We start from the raw sequence: 24366 nt of genomic DNA on the forward strand, positions 1-24366 counted from the left end.
GGCTTTGTTTTGTTTTTCAAGACAGGGTTTCTCTGTGTAGCCCTGGCTGTCCTGGAACTCACTTTGGTGACCAGGCTGAATTCAAACTCACAGAGATCCATCAGCCTCTGTGGGATGAAAGGTGTGCGCCGCCACTGGCTGACAGATCTTTAAAGACTGTGACTGGAAAGGAGAAAACCATTCTGTCCAGATTCATCCGGTTCAGTTAGGGAAGGCTAAATTATGCCACAGTAACAAACAGTCCCACAAATTTCAACAGCTCCACTGACAGCCAACTCAAGCATCAGAGCCTCTGTTCGAGTCCCTCAGACATACAGGTGCATGCTGTCGCCTCTAAATGCAGAAGCAGGGAGTGCTGGACTGTCTCCGTGAATTCCAGAGAGGAAAATGCCACTTCTGTCTGGAACTCAGCACACAGTTCTGCATGTAACTCCACCCATGTGCAAGAGGGCAAGGAATGAGTTTTCCAGGAGCAGAACTGGATTTCAGTAATCCCACTAATAAATAGTACCGCACCCAGAACCTGGATTCTGGGACTTTGCAAAATGCTTAGTTCCTTCCTTTCAGTCCCCTGTGCCAGCTGTTCCTTCCCTTCTTGAATACTCGCTCCAGGAGGTAAAGGCATGAATATAGCCTAACTAACCAAGAAAGTCTCCAGAAAATATGGCCCACAGATTCGCTCTTGCTCTTTGCCCCAGCACTTCTACACTCCGCCGCTACACATCATCATCATCGTCATAACAGGAAATGGGAACCGAATATGCCAGCTTTTATTGAAGTCACCGGGCTCAAAAAAGGAGGGAAACAACAGAGTGCCAGTGGGCAGGAGGAGAGCTGGAGAAAGCGACACATACAGCCAGGCTAGACCTCCTGTTCTCAGAAACTCAACTAGACATCCAAGTGCGCAGGGCTGACTCTTTCCTTCCCCTTAGAAGTGCTAGGAGCAAAGTGGAGTCCGTGGCAGTACCGGGCACACACCCTTCCATTCCAGTTTCAGGGCTCTTTCAGAGAAGGAAGCTGAATTTAGTGGTCCTGAGCTTGGGAGAAAGGGATAAGGAAAGAGTTACGCCAAGTGAAAGACTGAGTTTGAGGGGGATGTGGAAGCAGAGCTCAGAAACTCAAGCTGGGCATCCCAGTATGGAAGGAAGATTCCCACATAAGAGCAAGGAAAAGAACTCCTTTCCAAGGAGCATATTGTGCATTTGAGTTATGTCAGCGGCTTTGACCCTGAACACTGCTGTACGTTAGGGCCATCTTGGTCCCATAGGCAGAGGAGAAGGTTCGAGATGAGAATAAGGAGGATGGAAGGGCCTAGAAGGCCCTAGGAAGTCGGCCTTCCCCTTAGTTGGAGCTTCCTTTCTTCTGGGATGGTGTGAAGCAGGGCTTAAATAGAGACACTGTTCTCGATGAGAGGAGGGTCCAAGTAGGCATAAGGCAGTGCCAGGCTCTCGTTGCGTTCCCTGATGTCCCTTGAGATCTGTGCCAGGCAGTTCTGGAAGGCTGCAATGCTTTGCCTTGGGGCCTCTTCTGTGAAGTGTTCATCTGGGTAGGTGCCCAGAGGCCTCTGGGAGAAAATAGGTCGAGATGTTAGGAAGATATTCAAGATAAGACAGACAGTAATGCATATCAACAGATAAAGTCAGGTGTTGTCTGGAGGCACAAATCAGCTACCACCACGGAGAACACGAGCCCTTCAGATCACAAACCCAGCCCACTCTCCCTTCGTTACAGCCTGATTCAGAACAGCCCCCTATGGTATTTTGAATGAGGATGTCTCCCATAGGCTCATATATATATATTAGTGTTTGCTCCCCACTTGATGGAACTGTTTGGGAAGGATTTGGAGGTGTGGAGGAGGCGTGTCAACCGGGATGGGTTTTGAGGTTTCAAAAGCCCACACCATTCCTGGTTGTAAAACACTTTAAATTGCCAACTGTGGTGGTACATGCCTTTAATCCTAGCAGTTGGGCAAGAGGCAGACAGCTCTCTGTGAGTTTGAAGCCACCCAGTCTACATAGTGACTTCAGGACAGCCAGAGCTACACAGTGAGACCCTGTCTCAAACAAACAAAACCAACAAAACCCAAAACATCTTGAACTTGTAGATCGGATGTAAGCTGAGTCTCAGCTATTGCTCCAGCACCCTGCCTGCCTGCTGCCATGCTCTCTGCCATGACAATCGCCATGATGATCATGGAACCCTGAGCCCCCAGCTAACTGTTTTCTTGTATAACTTGCCTTGTCACAGCAGTAGAAAAATGACTAAGAACCCCTCCCGACTAGCCCCGGAAGCCTGCGAAGTACAGAGCAGACCGCGACTTGGGCCCTAGCCAACCAGTTGGAGTGCTCCCCCTGCTGGCACCCCTCTCCATGGCACTCTGATTTTGAAAATCCATTGCTGGATCTCAAACAGGAAGAATGAAGAAAAGTCCAGCCCCCTCCACTTCTTCCCCTGATCCACTAGGGTTTTTTGTTTGTTTTGTTTTTGTTTGTTTGTTTTGTTTTTTTTTAAACTGGGTTTCTCTGTAGCTTTAGAGCCTGTCCTAGAACTAGCTCTTGTAGACCAGGCTGGCCTCGAACTCACAGAGATCCGCCTGTCTCTGCCTCCCGCCCAGCTGCCTGATCCACTCTTTAAATTCGAAGGCTGCAATCATATTCACCATTCAACAGCAGTCAACAAATGTGTTCCAGAAAACAGGTCCAAGAGTATAGCTGGCACCACACAGGTTTACTAAATCCAAGCCCAGAAGCCAGCCAGCCTCCTGGTTCTGAGGTCTTTACAGTCATCTGACATCATGAAACCTTTGCCATAGATAGACTCGCTATCACCACAACACTGCCACACTTTGCAACGTGATCGTCCTTGGATAGGACAGTCCTTCCACAATCACCGTCATAGCGTAGGTCCAAAGGCATGGGTCCAGCTTCCTAACCTTCAGGCAACACCAGGGCTACTGATGCCTTAACATGTCTTGTTTCCATTTGACTGCATTGGTGGAGGCCTTCAGACTACCGCTAAATAGCGGAAATAATAGTGGACATTGTTTTCTTGTCCCTAATTTTTCTTTTCTTTTTCTTTTCCCACCGAGACAGGGTTTCTCTGTGTAGCCCTGGCTGTCCTGAAACTCAGTCTGAACCAGACTGGCTTCAAATGTATAGATCCATCTGCCACTGCCTCCCAAGGGTTGGGATTAAAGGCATGCACCACCACCACCCGGCTCTTGTCCTTGATTTTAAAAAGACATCTATTTTCATCATAAATACAGTGTTGGGTTTTGGTTTTGGTTTTTAAGATAAATTTTTAGCATCGGGCAGTGGTGGCATGCGACTTTAATCCCAGCACTCAGGAGGCAGAGGAAAGTGGATCTCTGTGAGCTGAGGACAGCCTGGCCTACAAAGCAAGTTCCAGGATAGCCAGGACTGTTACACAGAGAAACTTTGCCTCAAAAAACAAAACAATCAAACAAAAAGATATGCTTCATGGGCGCTTCATTTGAGACAGGCTTTTATTAGTAATGGTTGTTTGCAGTAATCAAGCCTTTTTTGCCTGTGTTGGGCTAATTATACACTATGCCTTGATATTGATGCAACAAACGATATCGCTACACTTCATAAGGTGAACCAACCTTTCATCCTTAGAATAAACTAGGCCTTGCCACGACGTATTACTGTTTACTCCACAGTGCTCTGCCTTTATTGGCTGATACATTTTTAAGATTGTTGGAGCTAAGTAGAGGAGTTTATAATTTCATTTTCTTAATTACAGCTGACATCTAAGTATTTTATGTGAGCCATCACAACCGTACAACAACCCTGAAGACGGCTTCTTTTATCGGGCCACTTTAGAGATAAGGAAATTGAGGCTTGGTGTGGCCAAATTAGAGAGATCACGGAGCTGTTGAGTGTGACCCACGTCCACCTCCCTTAAGGTCAAGGCCTCTGCTAGCTGGAGAAGCAGACTCCCAGGACTGAGGAGGATTCCGCCTTTTCCTGTGGCTTCCAGAAGTTTGAAAGACAAAGGAACCGGATGTGGTTGCAGTTCGGCTGCCTTTGACCCCAGACTTCAGCGGGTGAATCTTCTGGGATCACCGGCCTGCACACCACACCTACCCTTACGTCTGGTTTGCATGTCTTTGAAAATCTGTTATGTTTTCGTAGAAAGTCATTCCTTTCGTCCAGGTTTCCAGTTTCGTGTTCATGAAACTGTAAGCAGTATAATCTTGCAATTTTAAAACTTCCTCTGTATGGTTTCCCCTTCCTATTCCCAGGGTGTATTTATGTTCTTTCCTTTCTTGGCTTGATTAGAAGTCTTGGGCTGGAGAGAGGATGCAGCTGATAAGCTAGGCTGGCAACCAACATGTTAACAATTGTTTATCATGTCTTTATAGTACTAGTCTTTTCTCAGGGACTGCCTTGTGCTCAAGGTTGGCCTGGAAGTCACTAGATAGCCCAGGCTGGCTTCAAGCTTGCAGCAATCTTCCTGCTTTAGCCTCTGGAATTATGGGTATGGACCACCACACCCGATTTATTATTGGCTCTTTCTTTCTTTCTTTCTTTCTTTCTTTCTTTCTTTCTTTCTTTCTTTCTTTCTTTCTTTCTTTCTTTTCAGTTTTTCAAAACAGGGTTTCTCTGAAGCTTTGAAGCCTGTCCTAGAACTAGCAACTAGCCCTATAGACCAAGCTGGCCTTGAACTCACAGAGATCCACCTGTCTCTGCCTCCAGGGTGCTGGGAGTAAAGGCGTGAGCCACCACCACCCAAGCCTATTGTCGGCTTTAAAAAAAAAAAAAAGACAGAATGGGTTCGGTGGCTAGGCACTCTGGAGGCAGAGGTTGGTGGATCTCTGTGAGTTCGAGGCCAGCCAGCTCTACAAGAGCTAGTTCCAGGACAGCTAGGGCTGTTACACAGAGACTGCTGTTGCCAAGGACCAGAGTTTGGTTCCCACCACCCGGTGTTTGGTAGCTGACAATGCCCGATTACTCCCATCCACAGGACCTGGCACCTTCTTCTGGATTCTGTAGGCACCTGCCCACATGTGTGCATGTATCTACACCCTTACACACATTACTAAGATAAAACACACTTTAAAAATGTATTTTAAAAAGTACAGCATGGTGGTGCACACCTTCAATCCCAGCACTGAGGAGGCAGAGGCAGAAGGCTCTTTGTGAGTTCAAGGCTAGCGTGGTCTACAAAATGAGTGCCAGAACAGCCAGGACGACTTAAAAAAAAATGCTGGGTGCTGGTGGTGCTCACCTTTAATCCCAGCCTTTAATCCCACTCGGGAGGCAGAGGCAGGTGGATCTCTGTGAGTTTGAGGCCAGCCTGGTCTACAGGGAGAATGCCAGAACAGATTCCAAAGCTACACAGAGGAACCCTGTCCCGAGAAACAAGAAATAAAACCAAAACATTTTACTATTTAGTAAAAATATAATGAAAGAAAAAGTTGTTAAAGAGATTTTTTTAAAAAGCTGCCATGTTTCTAGCACCAAACCAAACCAACCATGAGAAACGAGGGCGTGCAGAGGCGCCGTGTGACCCTGGCTTGGAGGCAAGATCACGGGGACAGAGTTGCATGACAGAACAACGCAGTGTGTGAATGGCCATGAGGGTAACCGATGATTCAATCGCTGCTCACTTTAGCCTAAACTCCTCAGCTGCCTCACCTCCTCTCTCCAAACCTGTCCCTCTCAGCCACTGACAGCCACAGGAACACCCTTACTGGAACAAATTAAGTCGCGTAACTTCTAGCTTAAAAGCCTTGAGTGGCCTCATTGTCCTCTGAACAAATACTATGCAAAGTCCTGCCTTACTCTTCACCCTGCCCTGCCAGGTCACTTCCCTGAACCTCGGCGATCATAAGAACACCCTAGACTCTCCCTTCCACTCCTCGGTGTCCCTCCCTTTGCCTAGAAACCAACGTTGCCCCTCCTCTGCCAAACTCCTACTTGTCCCACAGGTTTCAGCTTGTATGTCACCTATTCCATGAAGCTTTCTTGGCTTCTCCCATGTAGGTTTCCCAAGGCCCTATTCTTGCCTTGGGAATAACAATAGGCATTGCTCCCCACCGATGCCTTGTATACCAAGAGTACTCAGGAAGTGATCTTTAATGGAGGGTTATATATAAGAACTTCCAACAACACTCTGATGTTCCTCTTCATTCACCTGTATGTCACATGAAGGCATCAAGAGGGTGGGGTGGGGTCACATTCAACTTCATATACCTAGTATCAAGCACTATGCTGATATGTAGGAGGAGCCCCACATTTAATGCTTAGGTGAATTAATGAGTGGTTGGTGGATAAATGTGTGATTAGATAGATGGCAGGATGGATGGGTGGATGGATGGATGGGTGGGTGGATGGATGGTTAGGTGGGTGGATGGATGATTAGGTGGATGGATGAATGGATGGATGGATGGATGGATGGATGGATGGATAGATGGGTGGATGGATGGATGGGTGGGTGGATGGATGGTTAGGTGGGTGGATGGATGGTTAGGTGGGTGGGTGGATGGATAGGTGGATGGATGGATGGATGGATGGATAGATGGGTGGATGGATGGATAGATGGGTGGATGGATGGATGGATAGATAGATAGATGGGTGGGTGGGTGGGTGGGTGGGTGGATGGATGGATGGGTAGATGGATGGGTGGATGGATGGATGGATGGTTAGGTGGATGGATGGATAGATAGATAGATAGATAGATAGATAGATAGATAGATAGATGGATGGATGGATAGGTGGGTGGATGGTTGGGTGGGTGGATGGGTGGATGGATGGGTGGGTGGGTGGATGGATGGATGGATGGATGGATGGATGGATGGATGGATAGGTGGGTGGATGGTTGGGTGGGTGGATGGGTGGATGGATGGGTGGGTGAATGGATGGGTGGGTGGATGGATTGGATGGGTGGATGGATGGATGGGTGGGTGGATGGATGGATGTGTGGGTGGATGGATGGATGTGTGGATGGATGGATGGATGGATGGATGGATGGATGGATGGATGAGTGGGTGGGTGGGTGGGTGGGTGGGTGGGTGGATGGATGGATGGATGGATGGGTGGGTGGATGGATGGATGGATGGATGGATGGATGGATGGATGGATGGGTAGATGGATGGGTGGATGGATGGATGGTTAGGTGGATGGGTGGATGGATGGATGGATGGATGGATGGATGGATGGATGGATGGATGGATGGTTGGGTGGGTGGATGGATGCATGGGTAGATGGATGGGTGGATGGATGGATGGTTAGGTGGATGGATGGATGGATGGTTAGGTGGATGGATGGATGGATAGGTGGATGGATAGGTGGGTGGGTGGATGGATGGATGGATGGATGGATGGATGGATGGGTGGATGGGTGGATGGATGATGACTTGTAAATTACATAGAAGTCAGAACCCAGCCACTAAAGTGGCATTTGCTTCTATGTGTGTCCTTGGAGATCAAGTATTATTTTCTGTGTAGATGAAAAGACTCTCCAGGCATCTGAGCAGCAGACATAAATGGCTTATGACCCTCCTCCTCCAGAGCGCTTCGCTGCCTAGTCTCTGCAGCGCCCAACCTCTGCCCCACTCCTCCATGCACACACCTGGTCCTTGGGCTCCTGGCTGACCAACCAGAAGAGGAGAAGGTTGCTGCAGGTGATGTTCACTTCCGGGAGGGTGTCTAGGTAAGTCTTCATTGTTGTGTTCCCCTTGGCCTGAGGTGGGGGCTGCCTCATAGACGATGGGGCATTGGGCATCCAGGCGCCAAAGTCATGCTATGGAGAGATCCCCGACACCCCAGTTGGATGAGCATAAGTTCCTCTCATTCCTGATCCCACCTCGGCCATCCCAGATCTCAAAGTTGAGAAGTCCCAGAAGTCCCACAAGCCCAGCTCACCCCTTGTCATCCTCCACCCAGTGTTCCAAGATCGGGTAGAGTGAGTCACCCTGAAGGGAGGAACCCAGAGAGGAGGCAATCCTAGACAAAGGCCTTGGGCTGGCGTGTCTTGAAGCAACTTGATGCTCTACACAGCCAGTTTTTGCCAAGGTCAGTTCTGTTCCCAATAGAAGCTTCCCAGAGTCGCCACTGTACCTCTGGAAGCAGCTCCACCCAGCCATCACTCGGCACTAGCCCTTCACCCCACCCAGTCACTGCTCCCACCTCAGTGGCAATCGTAATCCCACCCCAACCCTGACCCACCCATTCGCTCAACCAGAACTCTGACCTCAAGTCCACGGCCAAGCCTAATCCACCTTTGGAACCTAACACCTTGGGTGGCCCAATGCCCCTAGGCCTGCTCTCCCAAGCCTTACCTGCCCACTATTGACTGCGGCGTGCTGGGCGGAGCAGTTAAAGATGATTGCAGTGAGGTACTTCCCGAGCTCTCCTGGAGTGCACAGCCGGCTTGGGAAGCCTGGGTGTGGAGAGGAAAGGAAGAGGGTGTGGATGTGGATGGGAGGTGCTGGATTCCTGGGGGTTTCTTGGGGCAGGGGCTGACCACTAGGGAAGAGTGAAAGATTAAGGGACTAGACATAGGCTACAACTATCCTAGGACTAAGATTAGCACTGGGATGGCCACCACCAAAGGCTCTGGACAGAGCCAGCATCAAGCTGCCTCTCTCTGACCCGGAAGGCACTTCCATCTCTAGGCCACTAGCAGTTTATGATTTAATTCCACTTATGAGACCAATATCCATGCTGGACACCACCAGCTGAGCATCCTCTGCCTGGCTTAGCAGAAGAGATTGCCACAGAGGATGTTACTGAAAAGTGCACCGTGAGGAGAGCAGAAAGGAAGAGTAAAGGAACAGTTTGGAACCTCGGGGAGCTAGAAGGACAGAAATTGGAGCTGAAGCCACATTGTCTGGGGAAGAGAAGGAGTCCCTGTCTTCGCCCCAGCTGAAGCACAGGTGAGACTTAAGTACAGAAAATTGACAGAGGCCGAGTGTAGAGGCTGCATCTACATTCCCAGAGTTTTATTTTAGTTTTTGTTTGTTTGTTTTTCGAGATAGAGTTTCTCTGTAGCTTTGGAGCCTGTCCTGGTACTAGCTCTGGTAGCCCAGGCTGGTATCGAGCTCACAGAGATCCACCTGCCTCTGCCTCCCGAGTGCTGGGATTAAAGGTGTGCGCCACCACTGCCCAGTTTAGTCCCAGATTTTTGGGAAGTTGAGGCAGGACTGCTTGAACCTTGGGGTTCAAGGCTGATTGGGCACTGCAGTGAAATCTCATCTCAGAAAAAAGCAAACAAGCAAAAAACAAAAAGGGCCAGCAAAATGGGTGAAGGGCCTAGCTGACCAAGCCTGAGCACCTGAGTTTGACCACAAGGGGCACACAGTGAAAGGGAAGAACCAGCTCGGCAAGCTGGCCTCTGACCTCACATATGTGCCATGGTGCACACGCCTTTACTCACACGTGTGCATCATACACATGCACGTACAAAATGAATAAATGTAATGAACATCAAAAATAAATAGAACAATTAAAACATCATTTAAAAAGATAACACAGAAGAGTTGGGGCATGGCTTCCATGGTAGAATGCTTTTTTTCTTCTTCCTTCCTTTCTTTCTTTTTTTCTTTCTTTCTTTCTTTCTTTCTTTCTTTCTTTCTTTCTTTCTTTCTTTTTTTCTTTCATTCTTAATGTTTGATCCCAGCACGGCACAGACCCAGTATTGGTAGCATATGACTGTAATCCCAGCATTCCAGAGTGGAAGCAGGAAGACCATTTCAAGGCTATCCTTGGCTACTTACTGAGCTTAAGGTCAATCTGAGATATATGGGACCACATCTCAAAATAAATAGATCAGTAAATAAGTGAGCAGCAGAGGGGAACATTGTCAGGCTGAGCTCAGTCCTCCATCTTTGCACCACACAAACCTCATCCAAGTCCATGGCTTTACTCGCTTGCTCTGATGAGTGCAATCACAGTCACGTTTAATAAAGCAAGATAGGAGAGTTGAACCAGTACTAGCTAAACACCAATGTGGGTCTTAAGGAGAAAGTAAACCTCCCGGAGAGAAGAGCATGGATTTTGGTACGTGTGTGTGTGTGTGTGTGTGTGTGTGTGTGTGTGTGTGTGTGTATGAGTGTGTGTGTGTGTGTGTGTGTGTGTGTGTGTGTGTGTGTGTAACTGATACCTCTCAGATGCCAAGGGACAACTGTACTTTTTTGTTTGTTTTGTTTTTCAAGACAGGGTTGTTTTTATGTAATAGCCCAGGCTGTCCTGAAACTTGATTTGTACATTAGGCTGGCCTCAAATTAGAGATCCTCCTGCCTCTGCCTACTAAATGCTGGGATTAAAGGTCTAAACTACCACCACCCAGTTTGTTTGTTTGTTTGTTTGTTTGAAAACAAGGTCTCTATGTAGCTCTAGAAGTCCTGGAACTCACTCTGTAGACCAGACTGGCCTCAAACTCACGGAGGAGATCCAGCTGCCTCCGCCTCCTGAGTGCTGGGTTTAAAGACATGTACCACCATGTCTGGCAAGACAGCCATATTCTTTATCCAGCTGGTGCTCACACCTCCTCCTACCTCACACATCAGCAAAGACTTCCAGAAGCCCATCTTCCCTGACCACCATGCTTTCCAGCCACCATCTCTCTTGTCACTTCCACCTTTTTCCTTTGTGGGGCTAAATCAGGAGTTGGAGGGGTGTAGAGCATATCAAGGCCCTGAATTCGACCCCCACCGCATGCGCACATGTATGCACACACACACATCATAAGTCCCATGATGTCACCTTTCACTAGAACCTTCTAAAGAGTGCCTCTGTTGCTCACTTTCTCTGCTCCTTCTTGCTTCCCTTTACTTACTCTACTCTGGCTACCTAGCCTTTGTGATATTCCTCAAACACACTGGTACAGCCAGACCCCAGGGCCTGACACTTACTGTACCACTGCCTGAGTATTCTCATCTCAATTAATATCCTCGACCCCTTGAGATCTCCCCAAGCTCTAGCTCCACAGTCAGTCATTCTTTGGTTCTCTGTATGAAATATTCTCCCTAGTGAGATTCTGGCTTCCTCCCTAACACTCATAGTCTTCTGACATGTTTGTTGGCCATCTCTATCTCCCTCCAAGGCCCCATTAAGAGCAGAAGTTTTGCCGAGTGGCAGGGGGAGCACACCTTTAATCATAGAACTCAGGAAACAGAGGCCTAGTCTACAGAGCTAGTTCCAGGACAGGCTCCAAAACTACAGAGAAACCGTGTCTCGAAAAACAAAAACAAACAAAAAAAAACCTAACTAGAGTAAACTGAGCAGTGGTGGCGTACGCCTTTAATCCCAGCACTCTGGAGGCAGAGGCAGATGGATCTCTCTGAATTCAAGGCCAGCCTTGTCTATCGAACAAGTTCTAGTTCCAGGAAAGCCAGGGCTATGCAGAGAAAGCCTGTCTCAGAAAAAAAAAAACTCCAGGGCAAGTTTGTACTGGAAGAGCTGTCGCCACTCTGAAAAGCGCTGTAGTGTATAGACTCATAAACAAGTTTAATACAGAGGGGGCTGACCCAAAAGTAATTAAATCTCAGTTTGAGTTTTATAGGAAACAAATGTGCCAGGGCAATGAGGCAGCCAGGATCCTGATTAACAGTAAGTTTGCAAAACACAGGGAAAGGTCACCCTTTAAAATACCCGAGAGAAATCTGAGTGTCGTCACCTTAACCTAGAAATCACTCCTGGTCTTGTTACTGTCGAGACAAGCTGACATCAGCTGCTTCGCAGTGTGATGCAAAGCGCCAGGACAGCATCGCCTGAGAAATATTCTTGCCAAAAATGTGCAACCTTTATACATTCCTTCCCGTTTACAAAAACCACACAAGACAGGAACAAGATGGGTCACACAGGAGAGAGCAATTAGATACGTCTCAAAGGTGACACACTGCCCAGCACGAGCCTGGGGTTTTCCATAGCTCCATGTTGTGGAACACATAGCAGGGTGCCAGGGGTGCACTGGCATGAGGGTGGCCTCTGAGCGTTTGAGGCCAGCCTGATCGGCCTTCAGAGCTTCAGGCCGGTAAGAACAACAGTGAGGCCTTGTGGGAAAAAAAAATCAAAGCAAATAAATAACAAAAGAACTCCAAAAGCTGCTGCTATAAGTAAAAGTAAAATGTGGTACTTGGTTGGCCCCTCTCCCAACTGGATCAGTGGAGGAAAACATGGCAACGTGGGGGAATGTGGACTAACTGTGAGGGTGATGCCGGTGAACGCTGCCACTTCTGTTAAGGGTAGGGCTAAGTGTGCATAGCTCAGTGGAACACTTGTCTACCATGTAGGAGCCTGGGTTTGAGCCCCAGAACTACAAAAACCCTATCAGAATGGGACCGTGGACTAAGTGTGGCGGCACGCCTTTAACTCCAGTGCTCCATAGGGCGCAGAGGCAGGCAGAGCTCTGTACATTGTAAGCCTGGGCTACCCTGATCTACATGCAGAGTTCCAGGCTAGTTAGGGCTACATAGTAAGATGCTGCCTAAAAGAAAACTCCAGAAGTCAGAGCAACAGATTAATCAAATGTGGCAAAATATTGTAGGATCCCATAGGCAGGTCAAGGGTCACTAAGGCGTACTCTGCTGTCCTATATATTTGAAAAACTTTGTCTAAAAAGATGAAAAAAAGTACAAAGTCCCTTCTGGATAGGACTGCAACAGCTGTCTGTTTGGGGGTGACTCGAAACTACCCTCTGAAACAATCAGTCATCTAAAAACCACGTCCCTACTCAGAAGACTTGGGCCAAGGTAAAGGAAATTGGCAGATGGGCATTTGAGCCACTTTAACACAACACAGACAGAAGGCTCAGCGGGTCAGGGTCATCAGGGACTGATCCCTGAATGCAGTTTCTGGGATCCATGCAGTAGGAGGAAGAGCTAAGTTACCTACACATGCGCTGTTGTGCACCTATCAGACAAACAAACATATAAATAAAAAAGGATTAAAAAATAAAAACAGCCGGGCGATGGTGGCGCATGCCTTTAATCCCAGCACTCGGGAGGCAGAGGCTGGCGGATCTCTGTGAGTTCAAGACCAGCCTGGTCTACAGAGCTAGTTCCAGGACAGGCTCCAAAGCCACAGAGAAACCCTGTCTCGAAAAACCAAAAATAAATAAATAAATAAATAAATAAAAAATAAAAACAGCAGGCCATGGTGGCACACGCCTTTAATCCCAGCACTCAGGAGGTAGAGGCAGGCGGATCTCTGTGAGTTCAAGGCCAGCCTGGTTCCAGGCAGTAAGGACTATATAGTGAGACCCTTGTCTCAAAACAACAGGAGAGAGCATTCTTTGGAAAAGGCGGTGTTGGTTTTTGAACCTGGAAATCCACCATGGAGGAGTAATAGAAGAAAGGTTCCTGCCATTAGAGATGCCCAGACAGGAGTCTCAGAGCCAGGCTAGCCAAGAGTTAGGTCCACAGGGAGCAAGGGGTATCATCTTCCCTGAGACTGAGAATACTAAGGAAGGCTTGGCACTGCATTTAAGGAACAGAAGTTGATGTTTTCGGGGGAGGTTGCTTGGGCAGAGGGAGGATGCAAGGGGACAGGGAGATATGTGGGATCAGAATGCATGACATCATATCCACAAAGAATCAATTAAACAAAATAATTTTTAAAATATGTTCAATAAAAGAAAAATAAAAAAAGAACTGAAAAAAAAAGGGGAACAGAAGTTGAAAGGAGCCATGTCAGAAGATAGGGAAGTGCCTCACTTAGCATGAGTGATGCCCTGGGTTCAACCCCCAGTACCACATTAAATGCAATTTATTAGTGTGGATTTCAGTAATAAGAACTGACTGATGCAGGAGAGGTAGGTGAGGATGAGAACTGGACCAGCAAGAGCTTGTGAGTGGTGTGGATGAAGACAAAGAGGGGTACCTGAATTCTCCCGGCCGAGGAACGCCTGAGCAAAAATCTCACCCACCCAGGCCTGCAGCTCAGAGTCCTGCTGCACTGACGCATCGTCGGGATAATAGTAGCTCACGATCTCGGAGACAAACCTGCAAGACAGAACTGCTGGTGCCTCTGGAGTGAGCGGGAGCCTGGACAGAGGCCAGCTGGTGAGGCCCACTGACATTCAGGGAGGGCAGAAGCAGTGGCCAGAGTCCACTATTAGGAGTCCCCAAAGAGAAGTGAGTTCAGTGGACCCCCAGATCCAGCAGGAACCACTGCCTAGACTCCCGGTAAGTCTCCCGCCCCCAAAATCAAGAAGGTTTTGGGTCTCCTCCCTGGGTGGCAATGAAGGGGAACATCATTCTGTTCCCTCTCTGTTCACCACTCTGGAGAAGAAGCCCTGCCTGCCTCCACAAGCCCTGACCCTCTTATCCCTCTGAACAAGGTGCCCCTTCCCTTCCTCCATCGCGGCTCACAGTCACCTGCTATGGCACAGGGGACCTGTCTGCCAGTTCCTACTCTTGAGAATTTCTTATGCTGAGTGGAGTCTGAGAACACCTAGAGACTCAGGCCTCAAGAGCGCCAACTGACATGAACGCAGGAGTCCACACTGCCCCCTGGGTCCCGAGACCTTGGTGGCTGGAAGGACCTGAGGGTCCCCACACCTCTCAATAGCCGCCCAGATCTTCAGGCCATCGTCCCGGTAGTGGTAGTTGGGGATGTTCAGGACCCCGCGAGCCCGTAGGCTATCCGGAAGGCAAAAATCCGTGTAGGTGAAGTGGGCCAGCCCTGTGCTCATGAGGTAGATGAGGCCGCGCCTGCCGATGGAAGTGACCTGGGGACACAGCACACAGCTGGACTTCCCAAATTGGCTCACACCCCACCCACAGTGCCCGGAGATCTGCTGGACTAATGGCTCAGCTCAGGGACGGGCATGTGTGATTTATCGTGCAGTCAAGGACCACAGATCAAATACTCATACGGGCCTGCTTAATGTAGGCTTCTCGGACTGAGGACCTACGGGATGCGTGGGAGGGGACCTTGAGGTACTGATAACTACAAGAGCGACAACGCAGGAGAGGTGAGATCTCAGGATAAGCGGGGAGCAGGGCTGAGCTAAGGTCGACTAGCCCATTGAACCTACTTTTGAGGGTGTGTAACCCGCGGCTGGGAGTGGCCAGCTGGGTCAAGGCTTAGGGGAGGGGCAAACAGGAGATTTGCAAAGAGGCGTAGCTTATGGGAAGAGGCTGGAGAGGATTACACAAGGGGTCATGCAAGCGGGAGCAAAACTTGTGGGCGGGGCAAAGCACGCTTAGGGGCGTGGCCTTATGGTCGTGGCGGGGAGACTGTACCTTGTCCACGAGGCCTTCTGGGTTGAGCAGCGTGGCCCTCGCGATGGTGTTCACCTGCAGCGTGTAGCGAGTGTGGGGAAGCAGGAGCTGCGAAAGGAACGAGGTCACGTGAACCGAAGGTCAGGGTAGGCCTGGATGCCCCGCCCCCTTTAGTACGGACCCTGCGTCCCGCGGACCTTGTAGATTGGGTGACAGAGCGGCAGTTGACGCAGTGTGGCCATGGAGAAGGCCTCGCATAGCAAATGCGTGCACAGAAAGTGCGTGTTGTTCTCGTGCACCAAGAACTCAGAGTTGCGCACCCACGTCTTGGCCAGCAGCCAGTCCAACTCGCAGTCAGTGGGTAGAAAGATGGGGCTCTCCGGTCCTGGTGTCTGACTGAGCTGTCGAGAGGAGTAAGAGGTGTGGCTCAAACCTATTAGCCTGAGGCTCCACCCACCAAACTCTCGCCCCCAGGCTTACCTGGATGGCCAACGGCAGCAGAACCCCCTGAGGGTTGAGCCACAACAGGCAGAGTGGAGCTGCTACGTACTGTTGGCGACCGTTTAGGCAATGGACAGGGGCCTCCGCCAAGATCCAGTAGTCCGCTAGGAAAATATGCCCCCTCTACAGAAGGCACACAGAGACTTAACAAGCCCTCCGCCCACACCACCATCCCCCGCCCGCCGCATGTCTCTCTTCCCTCTCTGCTCTGTGCAACAGGAGGAGCTGAGGTCCTCAGCTTGAGATTCAACAATTCTTGCTACCTGCACTAAAGGCCAACGCTCAGTACCGCACCCTTCCCAGAATGCCCGGAATGAGGTCTAGATGAGTCTGTCATTGTGGAATCCCTCATCCGGCCTCTGGGCTTGGACAAGCCGACTTCCTCTGCTCCTCCCCCAATACCTTGTCCATCCTACTCTCTCAGCTCGGAAGGAATCCCCTCCTGAGACCTGACCTCAGTGTATCCAACAACAGGAAAAGCAATACTCAATGAGTTTACCAACCATGGCCCCAGCCTCGGAGAATGTCTGAGGGCTTGGCTGTTACAGAGACTAGGCTGTCATCTGCTCCGGTCCTCAGAGTTCCTCGTTCTTTGTCATTGTTCCTGCTACACCTGCCAGTCTTGTGGCTGGCCTGTCCTAAAGCAGCTATCTTTGGCTTCAACACTTGTGATCTCTGAGACCCTAAAACAGGTCTCAAACCATCCCAAATCCCACCTGGGCCCTCCTCCATATCTGTTCTTGAAAAGTAGGCAGGCCTGCCCTGTGGATGGGGCCCACAGACGGGGACTATTCCACCTCTACCCTCCACATACAGCCCTAGTCCCCAATGGCAACCCACCTTACTCCCTCCTGTTAGGTCCCCTGCCAAGGCCCTCACCCACCTCTAGCTCTGTTTGTAGGCAGGTGCCTGGTCCCAGCAAGGGTGCCACCATGTCATTGGTGACAGGCAGCTTGCTGGGCAAGCTGGAGAGGCAATGGAGCATGACAGGATTGACACCATTCAGGTATTGGTACCCAAAGAAGCTGTCCTCACACCAGTGCTCTGTGACGTACTCTGGGGGGTGGCAAGAGAGGGAACCAGTAGGTCTGGAAACTACTTCCCAAACTCCGGTCCTGCCCAGCCCTTCGCTCCTCATTATGGCTTCAGTTCTCCCCCCAGGAACAGTACGAGGTGCACAGATCTACATTTTCAGTTGAATACTGGACCCTGAGGGCCCGTATGGCCGCGTGGCTTGCCCACTCGAGTGGCAGTGCCGGCACGAGAACCAAATTCTCTCTCTCTGACCCCAAATTCCAGAACACCTGGCAGTAGGAGTAGGGAAGGGAGTCATGTGGCTCTGATCAAAATCAGGACATCTTAAATGACCATGGGTCTCCTCTGGCTGAGTAGAGTTTCTCTATATCCTCTCTCCTATCCTTGCCTAAGCAGGTTCCTGGGCTCCTGAGGAAAATCTGAAGGATGCCAGTGATGAAGCCAGGATCCCAGCCCGTTGGAATCCAGCAGCCGGCATGAGCATACAGTAAAAGACTGGCACCCCTGCCTGGCCCTGCACACCTGAAGTGAAGGTCTTGTGGCACCAGAAGATGTTCCGGATGTCATCCAGCTTCTTCCAGGAGCCCTTCCGGTCCAACAGACCACGAATCTTCATGCCCAGGGATCTGAGGGACAGAAGAAGGTGAGAGCTGAACTGGCAGGGGGTGGGGGCAGTAGGAGTTACTGTGCCCAGCCTGGAGAGAGACAATAGGGCCATTTCCCAATTTTAAGTGCCTAACAACCCACATGGGAGAAAAGGCTAGCACTCATGTGAAACCCTGCAGACGTCAGGGTCCTGCTTCAAACCCAGCCATCCCTAAGAGGAAGGAGGGCGTTTGTGGACAGACCCACCGGCACTGGTGTTTTGACCTGCTTTCTTCAAACTTCTAAGATAAAGCCCCACATGCCATGAAACCTCACAGCTCCCTGTGCATCTGTTACTTCCCATCATCCTACTGTGAGTTCCTAAGGAAAAGGACTCGGCTCTGTACACCCTGCCACGCCCATCTCCTCGTGGGCACCCACCAAATGAGCTGAACTAAGGGAAAGGGAATGGGAAGGTCTGTAGCAAGCAGTCGCTAAGACAGCTGTGCAAGAGTGTGGACAGCTGAGGAAGGCAGAGGGTGGGAGCGGATTCATGACCTTACAGACCCAAGGTCAAGGTCATCTACGCTCACTTTAAATGCTGGCACACTCACTGCACAAACATTTGCTGAGTGCTTTTCAGGCACAACCAAATGAACGAGGCAGAGTTAAGCCTAGAGGCACAAACCGATATATAGTCCCTGCTACTCACAAACCTATATATAGTCCCGGCTACTCATCTGGCTAAGGTGGGAAGATCACACTCTCAAGGCTTCCTTGAGCTACAGAGAAAACCTGGAAGCCCTCAGTCATGAAGGCAGAGGCTGAGGAGTCAAATACGCAAAAAGACACTTTCTCTCTCAAGGGCCTGCCACAAATGCCCTTCACAACGACATACCTGATCTTGCCCTTCATTTGACCCCCCCCCAAAACTCCTGCAAGGCTGCCTGAGAACAGCCCCTCTTCCCTCTGACCTTGCTCAGAGCCCCCAGCTGGTGACCCCTTCTCATCTCTACATCCTCTGATGCCCCATTGTCCTGACTGAGTTTGGTAGTACATCCTGGTCCTGGAGTCTGAGCTCCCTGTGGCTGCTGGAAAAGACGTCCATCCCAGACAATCTTTCCTGCTTCCCTCCACCCTCTTTTGAAAGAATCATCCTAGACACACATGTGCAGGAACATTCTAGACACACTTGCACCAGAAGTGAAGACCCGGTTCTTGTCTTGTCCTCCTTTGAGCCTCCACATGCAACTCCAGATGAGTTTTCTCCCAGAACCCTTGGCTCATTGTCCCCACCCTGGACTCAGCCATCACTTGCTGTCCTCTCACCTCTTCCCTGCCAGGCTTGTTTCAATCCAGCCCTTCTAACTAAGAGCCACACCCTAAACCCAGCTAGCCTCCGTCTTCTTCTTGTACCCAGGGGCTACGGGACTCCTCCCTCTGGTCCTACACACTGAACATCCTAGCCATCGACTTAAACTGATCATGAACGCCCAACAGCTCATTAACCACATGCATGCCTCCTTAGTGGTCCCGCGGATTCCCTCTACCAAAAGGCATCTCCTTGAAGGGACCCTCTATCGATGGATTTTGTGCTTGGCATTATCTCACTTGCCTTTCCTTAAAACTTACGATGGCTCAGTGATTATGAGTGCTAGCTTCTCTCAAAGAGCCTGGGTTCAAGAGCCAGTACACACACTGAGTAGCTGGCAACCACCTGTAACTGATCTGATGCCATTTTCTGGCCTCTGTGGGCACCTGCACACGTATGGCAAGAACTCACATAGACACATACACAAATTTTTAAAAAATCATAAATTTTAGACTTATGATGTCCTAGTAAGTGGGTCATTTTACCCTTCAGACAATTGTCCAGAGACTTTGTAAAAATTAAAGTTACGTTAGGCAGGACATGGTGGTACAGTCTACACAGTGAGTTCCAGGACAGTCAGGCTATGTAGAGAGACCCTGTCTCAAAAAAACAAAACAAAACAAAACAAAACAAAAGCAAAAAAAATTATAGTTAAACATCCAGAAAATATGGGCTTTGGAGTTGAACCTGACATGGTCTGGCTTCACCTCCTCAAGACTAGGGACAGAGCCTCCCTATCCTACTTCCTATGGCCCCTGAGACCCATGCTCTGCCCAGAGCAAGTGCCCTGAAGAACAGACATAGGGACCGAAGGACAAGGCTAAGGGAGCCTGGGAGGAAGGAAAAAGGGCTGTGAAGATCTGTGGGAGGGAAATGGGCGCAGAGAGAAGAGCTGGGGCCTGTCCTGTGAGGGCCCGTGGCAGGAGTAGAGAAGAAGGAACAGTGGGCAGAAGGGCAGAAGAGGCAACACGCTCACGCAGGAATGGCATTGAAGATCAGCGAGGCCGTCTTGGTGGCTGAGTAGCGGATGTTGGGCTCCATGTGCAGCAGGGACGGGATGTCAACTTTCATGGGAAAGCCGGGCAGGTACCGGTTCCCAGGGCTGAGGAGAGGCAGGTAGAGAGAACAGAACCCAGTTGGTGGGTCTGGAGCCTGTCCCCCTCAATTCCTTTTCTCAGTCTCGTCCCCGGATGTTCTAGTTCTCCACTCATCGCCTCAACACGCCCTTTCTGCTCCCAGTCAGAAGGAAGGGCTTTCGTCTCCACAAACACTTCAGGACAATCACTGCCCTCCCCCCACCCCGTGCTCCTAAGAGGTGAATAAACTGTCCTCCTTAGAGGCTCCGATACCCCCTTCCATGCCGCCAGGCCCCATTTCAGCAACCATCTGCATCCCGCCCCTCCACCCCCTTTCCAAGCCTTGGTTCTCACTTGTCATCTTGGTCTGCACAAGGCACTGTCTTGGTCAAGGCAAATTTCTGATCTGACTCGATCTCCTCAAAGCTGCTGACATCCAGCATGCGAGGGAACCCGGGGGCATAGATCTTCCAGCTGCCCAGGGGAGGAGGCAGAAGAGGTAGGGTCATCTTGGGATGAACAGAATCCTTAGCTTCTAAAAGTATGACTTCAGGTGACCACTGCAGCTTTCTGGCTATGTGACGAAGAATTGGATTTTCTCTGCGAAGGCACTGAACCTCAGATAGGGAGGCGACACTCGGGATCTTGTGCGTGCTAAGCACAGGCTGTATGACTGAACCACATCCCTAAGCCCCAGAGATGGGCTTCTGTTATTATTAAGATAAACCGAGTGTGATGGCACACACCTGGCATCCCGACAATCGGAAGGCTGAGATAGGCCAGCCTGGGCTACCTGGTGAGTTTGAGGGGGCACTAAGACTGGTAAGTGGAGTGCTGTTTCCAATGTGGGGACCTGGGTTCCATCAGGGCCACCCAGAGGATGAGACTGGCAATTTGATGGTCTTGGATAAGTGTTGGATTTGGGGGTTGTTTTCTTGTTGTGGTTAGCAGGAGGCTCTTTTGGTTTTTTGGGGGGTTTTTGAATTTGGGTTTTGTTTTTTTCAAGACAGGGTCTCTCTGTGCCTTGCTTATTGTGGAACTCTCTCTGTAGACCAGGCTGGACTTGAACTTGCAGCCTCCCTAGTGCTGGGATTAAAGGCGTGTGCCACCAGGGCCCGGCAGATGTGGGGTTTATGTGAGTGTGTGAGGGATCAAACTTGAGACCTAGAAAATGGTAGGCAAGCTCTCAACTCCTGAGACACAGCTGTGTTCCCAGTCCAAGGTGACTGTTGGTATTGGTAGTCTGGGTCCAGACTCAAGATCAGTGTTAGAGTGGAATTAAGTTTGAGAGACGATGCAGATCAGAATTGAGGTCCCACGGTTTTAACTGAAGTCAGAGTTAGGAACAATCTGAGTAAGGCTGAATAAAGATGGTGGCTAAAAGTCAAAGTAGGCCATCCTCACCGATAGCATTCTTGGCGGGCCTGGAGTTCCCGTTTCCTGTGATCCAGAAGGAGGGGAAGGGAATCTTGACAGATGGTTCTTGCTGTAGGGAATGAAAACCAGTCTTCATATCAATGTCTTTTCAAACTGCTTCCTACTGACAATGTGTCTGAACTCTCTAAGTCCTGATCCATGCTATCTCCACGTGCATACTTGGGGAACGTCCACACGCTCTTTGTCCATCCGCCATTGCCATATTCCTATCTGCGCATGTCTGTCTCCTCGAGGACAACAGTCATGTCCCACTCATTGTATGTTCTCCCAGGGTCTGGCTTGGTGCCTGGCATCGTGTTCACAGCACACACTTGATAACTGTGAATAAATACATTTTAATGAAGCCACCTGCTCTCTGATGGCGAGTGGGGATTGATAGTAAAGTCATGAAAAGTGCTTTGTCGGCTGTGGATTGTGTTCGGTTGCCTCACTTTACACAGAGTACCCATCTCTCACCTCTGAGACATATCACCACACACACACACAAACACACACATACACGGCAACCCTAGAGTTTGCCTCTGTGGAACAGACAGTTCTGGAAGCAGAAAGAGTTTACACCAGTATTCTTGAAATCCAAAATTCAACAAGAGAGCCTAGCTCACTTCCCAGACACTTCATCCCCACCAGAAAAGCTAGAAGGAAGTAGGGCACAGGGTCTTTGCAGCTAAGTTCTCTAAATACCCATGGCTTTTCTACCTGTTGAAATGTAGCTTGTGAGTTAATTACTTTCTGAGCTCTGGAGAAACATATTCTAGAGAAATGCAGCGGGATGCCATGGGTTTTCAGCTGCCTGGTGTGAGAGTATCTGTCTGCATCTGGTGTATCTGTCTATAAGTGCCTATCCGTGTGGGCCTGCTTGTATGTGTCTGTTTGTGTGTGCCTGCCTGTGTGTATCTGCCTGAGTACCTATCTGTGTGTGCCCACCTGTGTGTGCCTGTCTATGTGTGCGCCTGTCTGTACCTGTCTGTGTGCCTGTCTGTGTGTGCCTGTCTATGTGTGCCTGTCTGTGTGTGCCTGTATGTTTGTGCCTGCCTATGTGTGCGTCTGCCTATGTGTGCGCCTGTCTGTGTGTGCCTGCCTGTGTGTGCCTGTCTATGTGTGCCTGCCTGTGTGTGCCTGTTTTTGTGTATCTGCCTGTGTGTTCCTGTCTGTGTGTACCTGTCTGTGTGTGCCTGCCTATGAGTGCCTGTCTGTGTGTGCCTGTCTGTGTGTGCCCGCCTGTGTGTGCCCACCTGTGTGTGCCTCCAGAGGAAGAAACACTACTCAGAAAGCCCGTGTATGTCAGGGCTTAACAATGCTCTTTATCAAAAGTTATTTATTTTTAGATCCCAGCATTCCTAACCCCAGTCCTATTCCCTACACCCTGAGTTCTGAGAGACTCATTCCTAATCCCAAAAGAAGCTGCTGCAGTACTGTGCAGTCCCTGGCCCTGGCCCACCTGTTCCTGGCCGCAGCTCCACGGTGCAGTAGCCCTCAATCCACTGATAGCTGGGAAAGTGAGTCACCGTGCCATCTGGGGCAGTGACGCTGATGCGACTGCAGTACCAGGGGTCCTTGCGGAAGAAAGCAAAGCGCTCCTTGTGTAAGCGCAGCAGCAGGATCTCACCCAGTTCTGCTGCGCAGCGCACCTTGTACTTCTGAACCTAGAGTGATGGAGGCGCAAGCAAGACAGTGAGAGGAGGGACTGCCGCGGCATCTTTGCACTAGGAAAGGTGCATTAGAACCTCCACTTATTCTGGCAGATAAGCCTGAGCACTTGTTGATCCATGCGGCTCCTTTGCGTGAATGAGAAAAAGCCTGTCTTCATATAGAAACAGGCACCACCCAGTGCCTTGCGGCGTTTTGCTAGCATTCCTAGCCTCCTTGACCAATAGGGCACTTTTATGTAGGGCAAACTCTCCTAGCGGCTGAAAAGGGGGAAGCAGACCCCTTCCAGAGAACAGGAAATCCGTGGTCAAAGTGAGGAAGCTATTTGGCAAAATTCTAGGGTCACTAATGGGAGGAGCCGGGCCAAGCAGTGGTGATGCACGCCTTTAAGCCCAGCGCTGAAGAGGCAGTTCTCTGAGTTCGAGGCCAGCCTGGTTGGTCTACAGAGTGAGCGTCAGGACAGCCTAGGTTGTGCAGAGAAATCCTGTCTGGAAAAACCACTAACAACAACAACAATAAATTGGAGGAGGTGTCAGGAAGCCAGGGAAAGTTCTCAGAGCCGCTTGTAAGTGCTCCTTCTCCACAGCCCTGTCTCATCATTCAAAAGGCAGGGACCACAAACGAAATGGTGATAAAGTTATGGTCATCATCCTGAGTCCAGCAAGACTTGAGGAATTCAACCAGAGTAATCCTTAGCCCTATCAGGTTCCCCGTGAGTGAGGTCTGTTCCTTAGAGGTCCCCAATCTCTCCTGTGTACTCACCGATCCAGAGGCAAAGTCCCTGCCCACACGATCCAGCCTCTGCTTGGGGCTCTCACCACAGGTGCCCACCAAAGTAGCATAGATGTTGTCCAGTGTGCCAGCCTTCAGGTAGGAACCAGTGGTTACACACAGGCGGTAAACTGCCATGCTGGGACCCGATAACCCGAAAACAGTAGCTGGCCCAGAGAAGGTGAGCTACAGGCAGAGCGGGGTCGTCTCCTGGGGTTGGGGGAGGGTGAGCCTGGAGAAGGGCCCAGCTCTGAGATGTTCCTGGGCTCCCTCTCTCTCTCTCTCACCGGAGCTTCACTGGTAGATCAGGAGTACTCTCCCCGCCCACAGTCTGGCACCCTAATACTTGTTTGCTTGCCTCTGACACAGCCGGTCCCTCTGGCTGGCTCATCCAGATGGATATCAGGAGACTAGGTCCATCGAGGAGGGAGGGAAGAAGGGAGGAGGAACCAAATGCTGAGAGGGAGACAGGGAGGAGGTGACGCGTGTGTGACTGGGACACTACCCTCTGCCTGATCAGAGGCTTGACTAACCTCCTGAGACCCATGTTCACCCTCTCCCCTGTTTCCACCCAGACCCTTCTCCTCCTATTTCCAAACCAGAAACGGGCACGAGAGCACCAGAATTCCTACATGTGAATCAACCATGTGAATCACACCGTACGTCGGAAAACTGCACCAACCCATAAGTCACACGTGACCTCAGCAACAACCAAGTAAACAGGACGCTCCTCTCAGCACGCGG

At 50.1% G+C, this 24366-nt stretch overlaps 1 protein-coding gene across 2 annotated transcripts; it reads right to left on the reverse strand.

Moving 5' to 3' along the window:
- Window positions 1-57: 57 nt before the first annotated feature.
- Window positions 58-24159, reverse strand: Aloxe3 (arachidonate epidermal lipoxygenase 3). 2 transcript variants are annotated; one of them, XM_075992073.1, is made up of 15 exons: window positions 23614-24159; window positions 22643-22847; window positions 21169-21250; window positions 20119-20238; window positions 19665-19790; window positions 17254-17357; window positions 16580-16752; window positions 15676-15819; window positions 15393-15596; window positions 15217-15303; window positions 14530-14699; window positions 13850-13971; window positions 8308-8408; window positions 7599-7769; window positions 58-1564 (listed from the first exon to the last, which is right to left on the reverse strand). In XM_075992073.1, the coding sequence occupies exons 1-15, from the start codon at window positions 23758-23760 to the stop codon at window positions 1385-1387; spliced, it is 2136 nt and encodes a 711-aa protein (XP_075848188.1). In that variant the 5' UTR covers window positions 23761-24159; the 3' UTR covers window positions 58-1384. The 2 variants fall into 2 exon arrangements, with proteins under 2 accessions (XP_075848188.1, XP_075848189.1); XM_075992074.1 differs by lacking the exons at window positions 21169-21250; window positions 22643-22847 and having other exon boundaries at window positions 23614-24064.
- Window positions 24160-24366: the final 207 nt, after the last annotated feature.

This window comes from Microtus pennsylvanicus, chromosome 11, assembly GCF_037038515.1.
Source record: "Microtus pennsylvanicus isolate mMicPen1 chromosome 11, mMicPen1.hap1, whole genome shotgun sequence".
Lineage (NCBI taxonomy): Eukaryota > Metazoa > Chordata > Mammalia > Rodentia > Cricetidae > Microtus > Microtus pennsylvanicus.

Bases quoted from the DNA above. Each gene is read 5' to 3' on its own strand.
- Aloxe3 (XM_075992073.1), bottom strand. From the start codon at position 23,760: ATGGCAGTTTACCGCCTGTGTGTAACCACTGGTTCCTACCTGAAGGCT. The intron at 22,848-23,613 runs GTGAGTACACAG...CCATCACTCTAG, and splicing joins GGGACTTTGCCTCTGGATCG to GTTCAGAAGTACAAGGTGCG. The intron at 15,597-15,675 runs GTAAGCCTGGGG...TCCTCTCGACAG, and splicing joins TGCTGCCGTTGGCCATCCAG to CTCAGTCAGACACCAGGACC.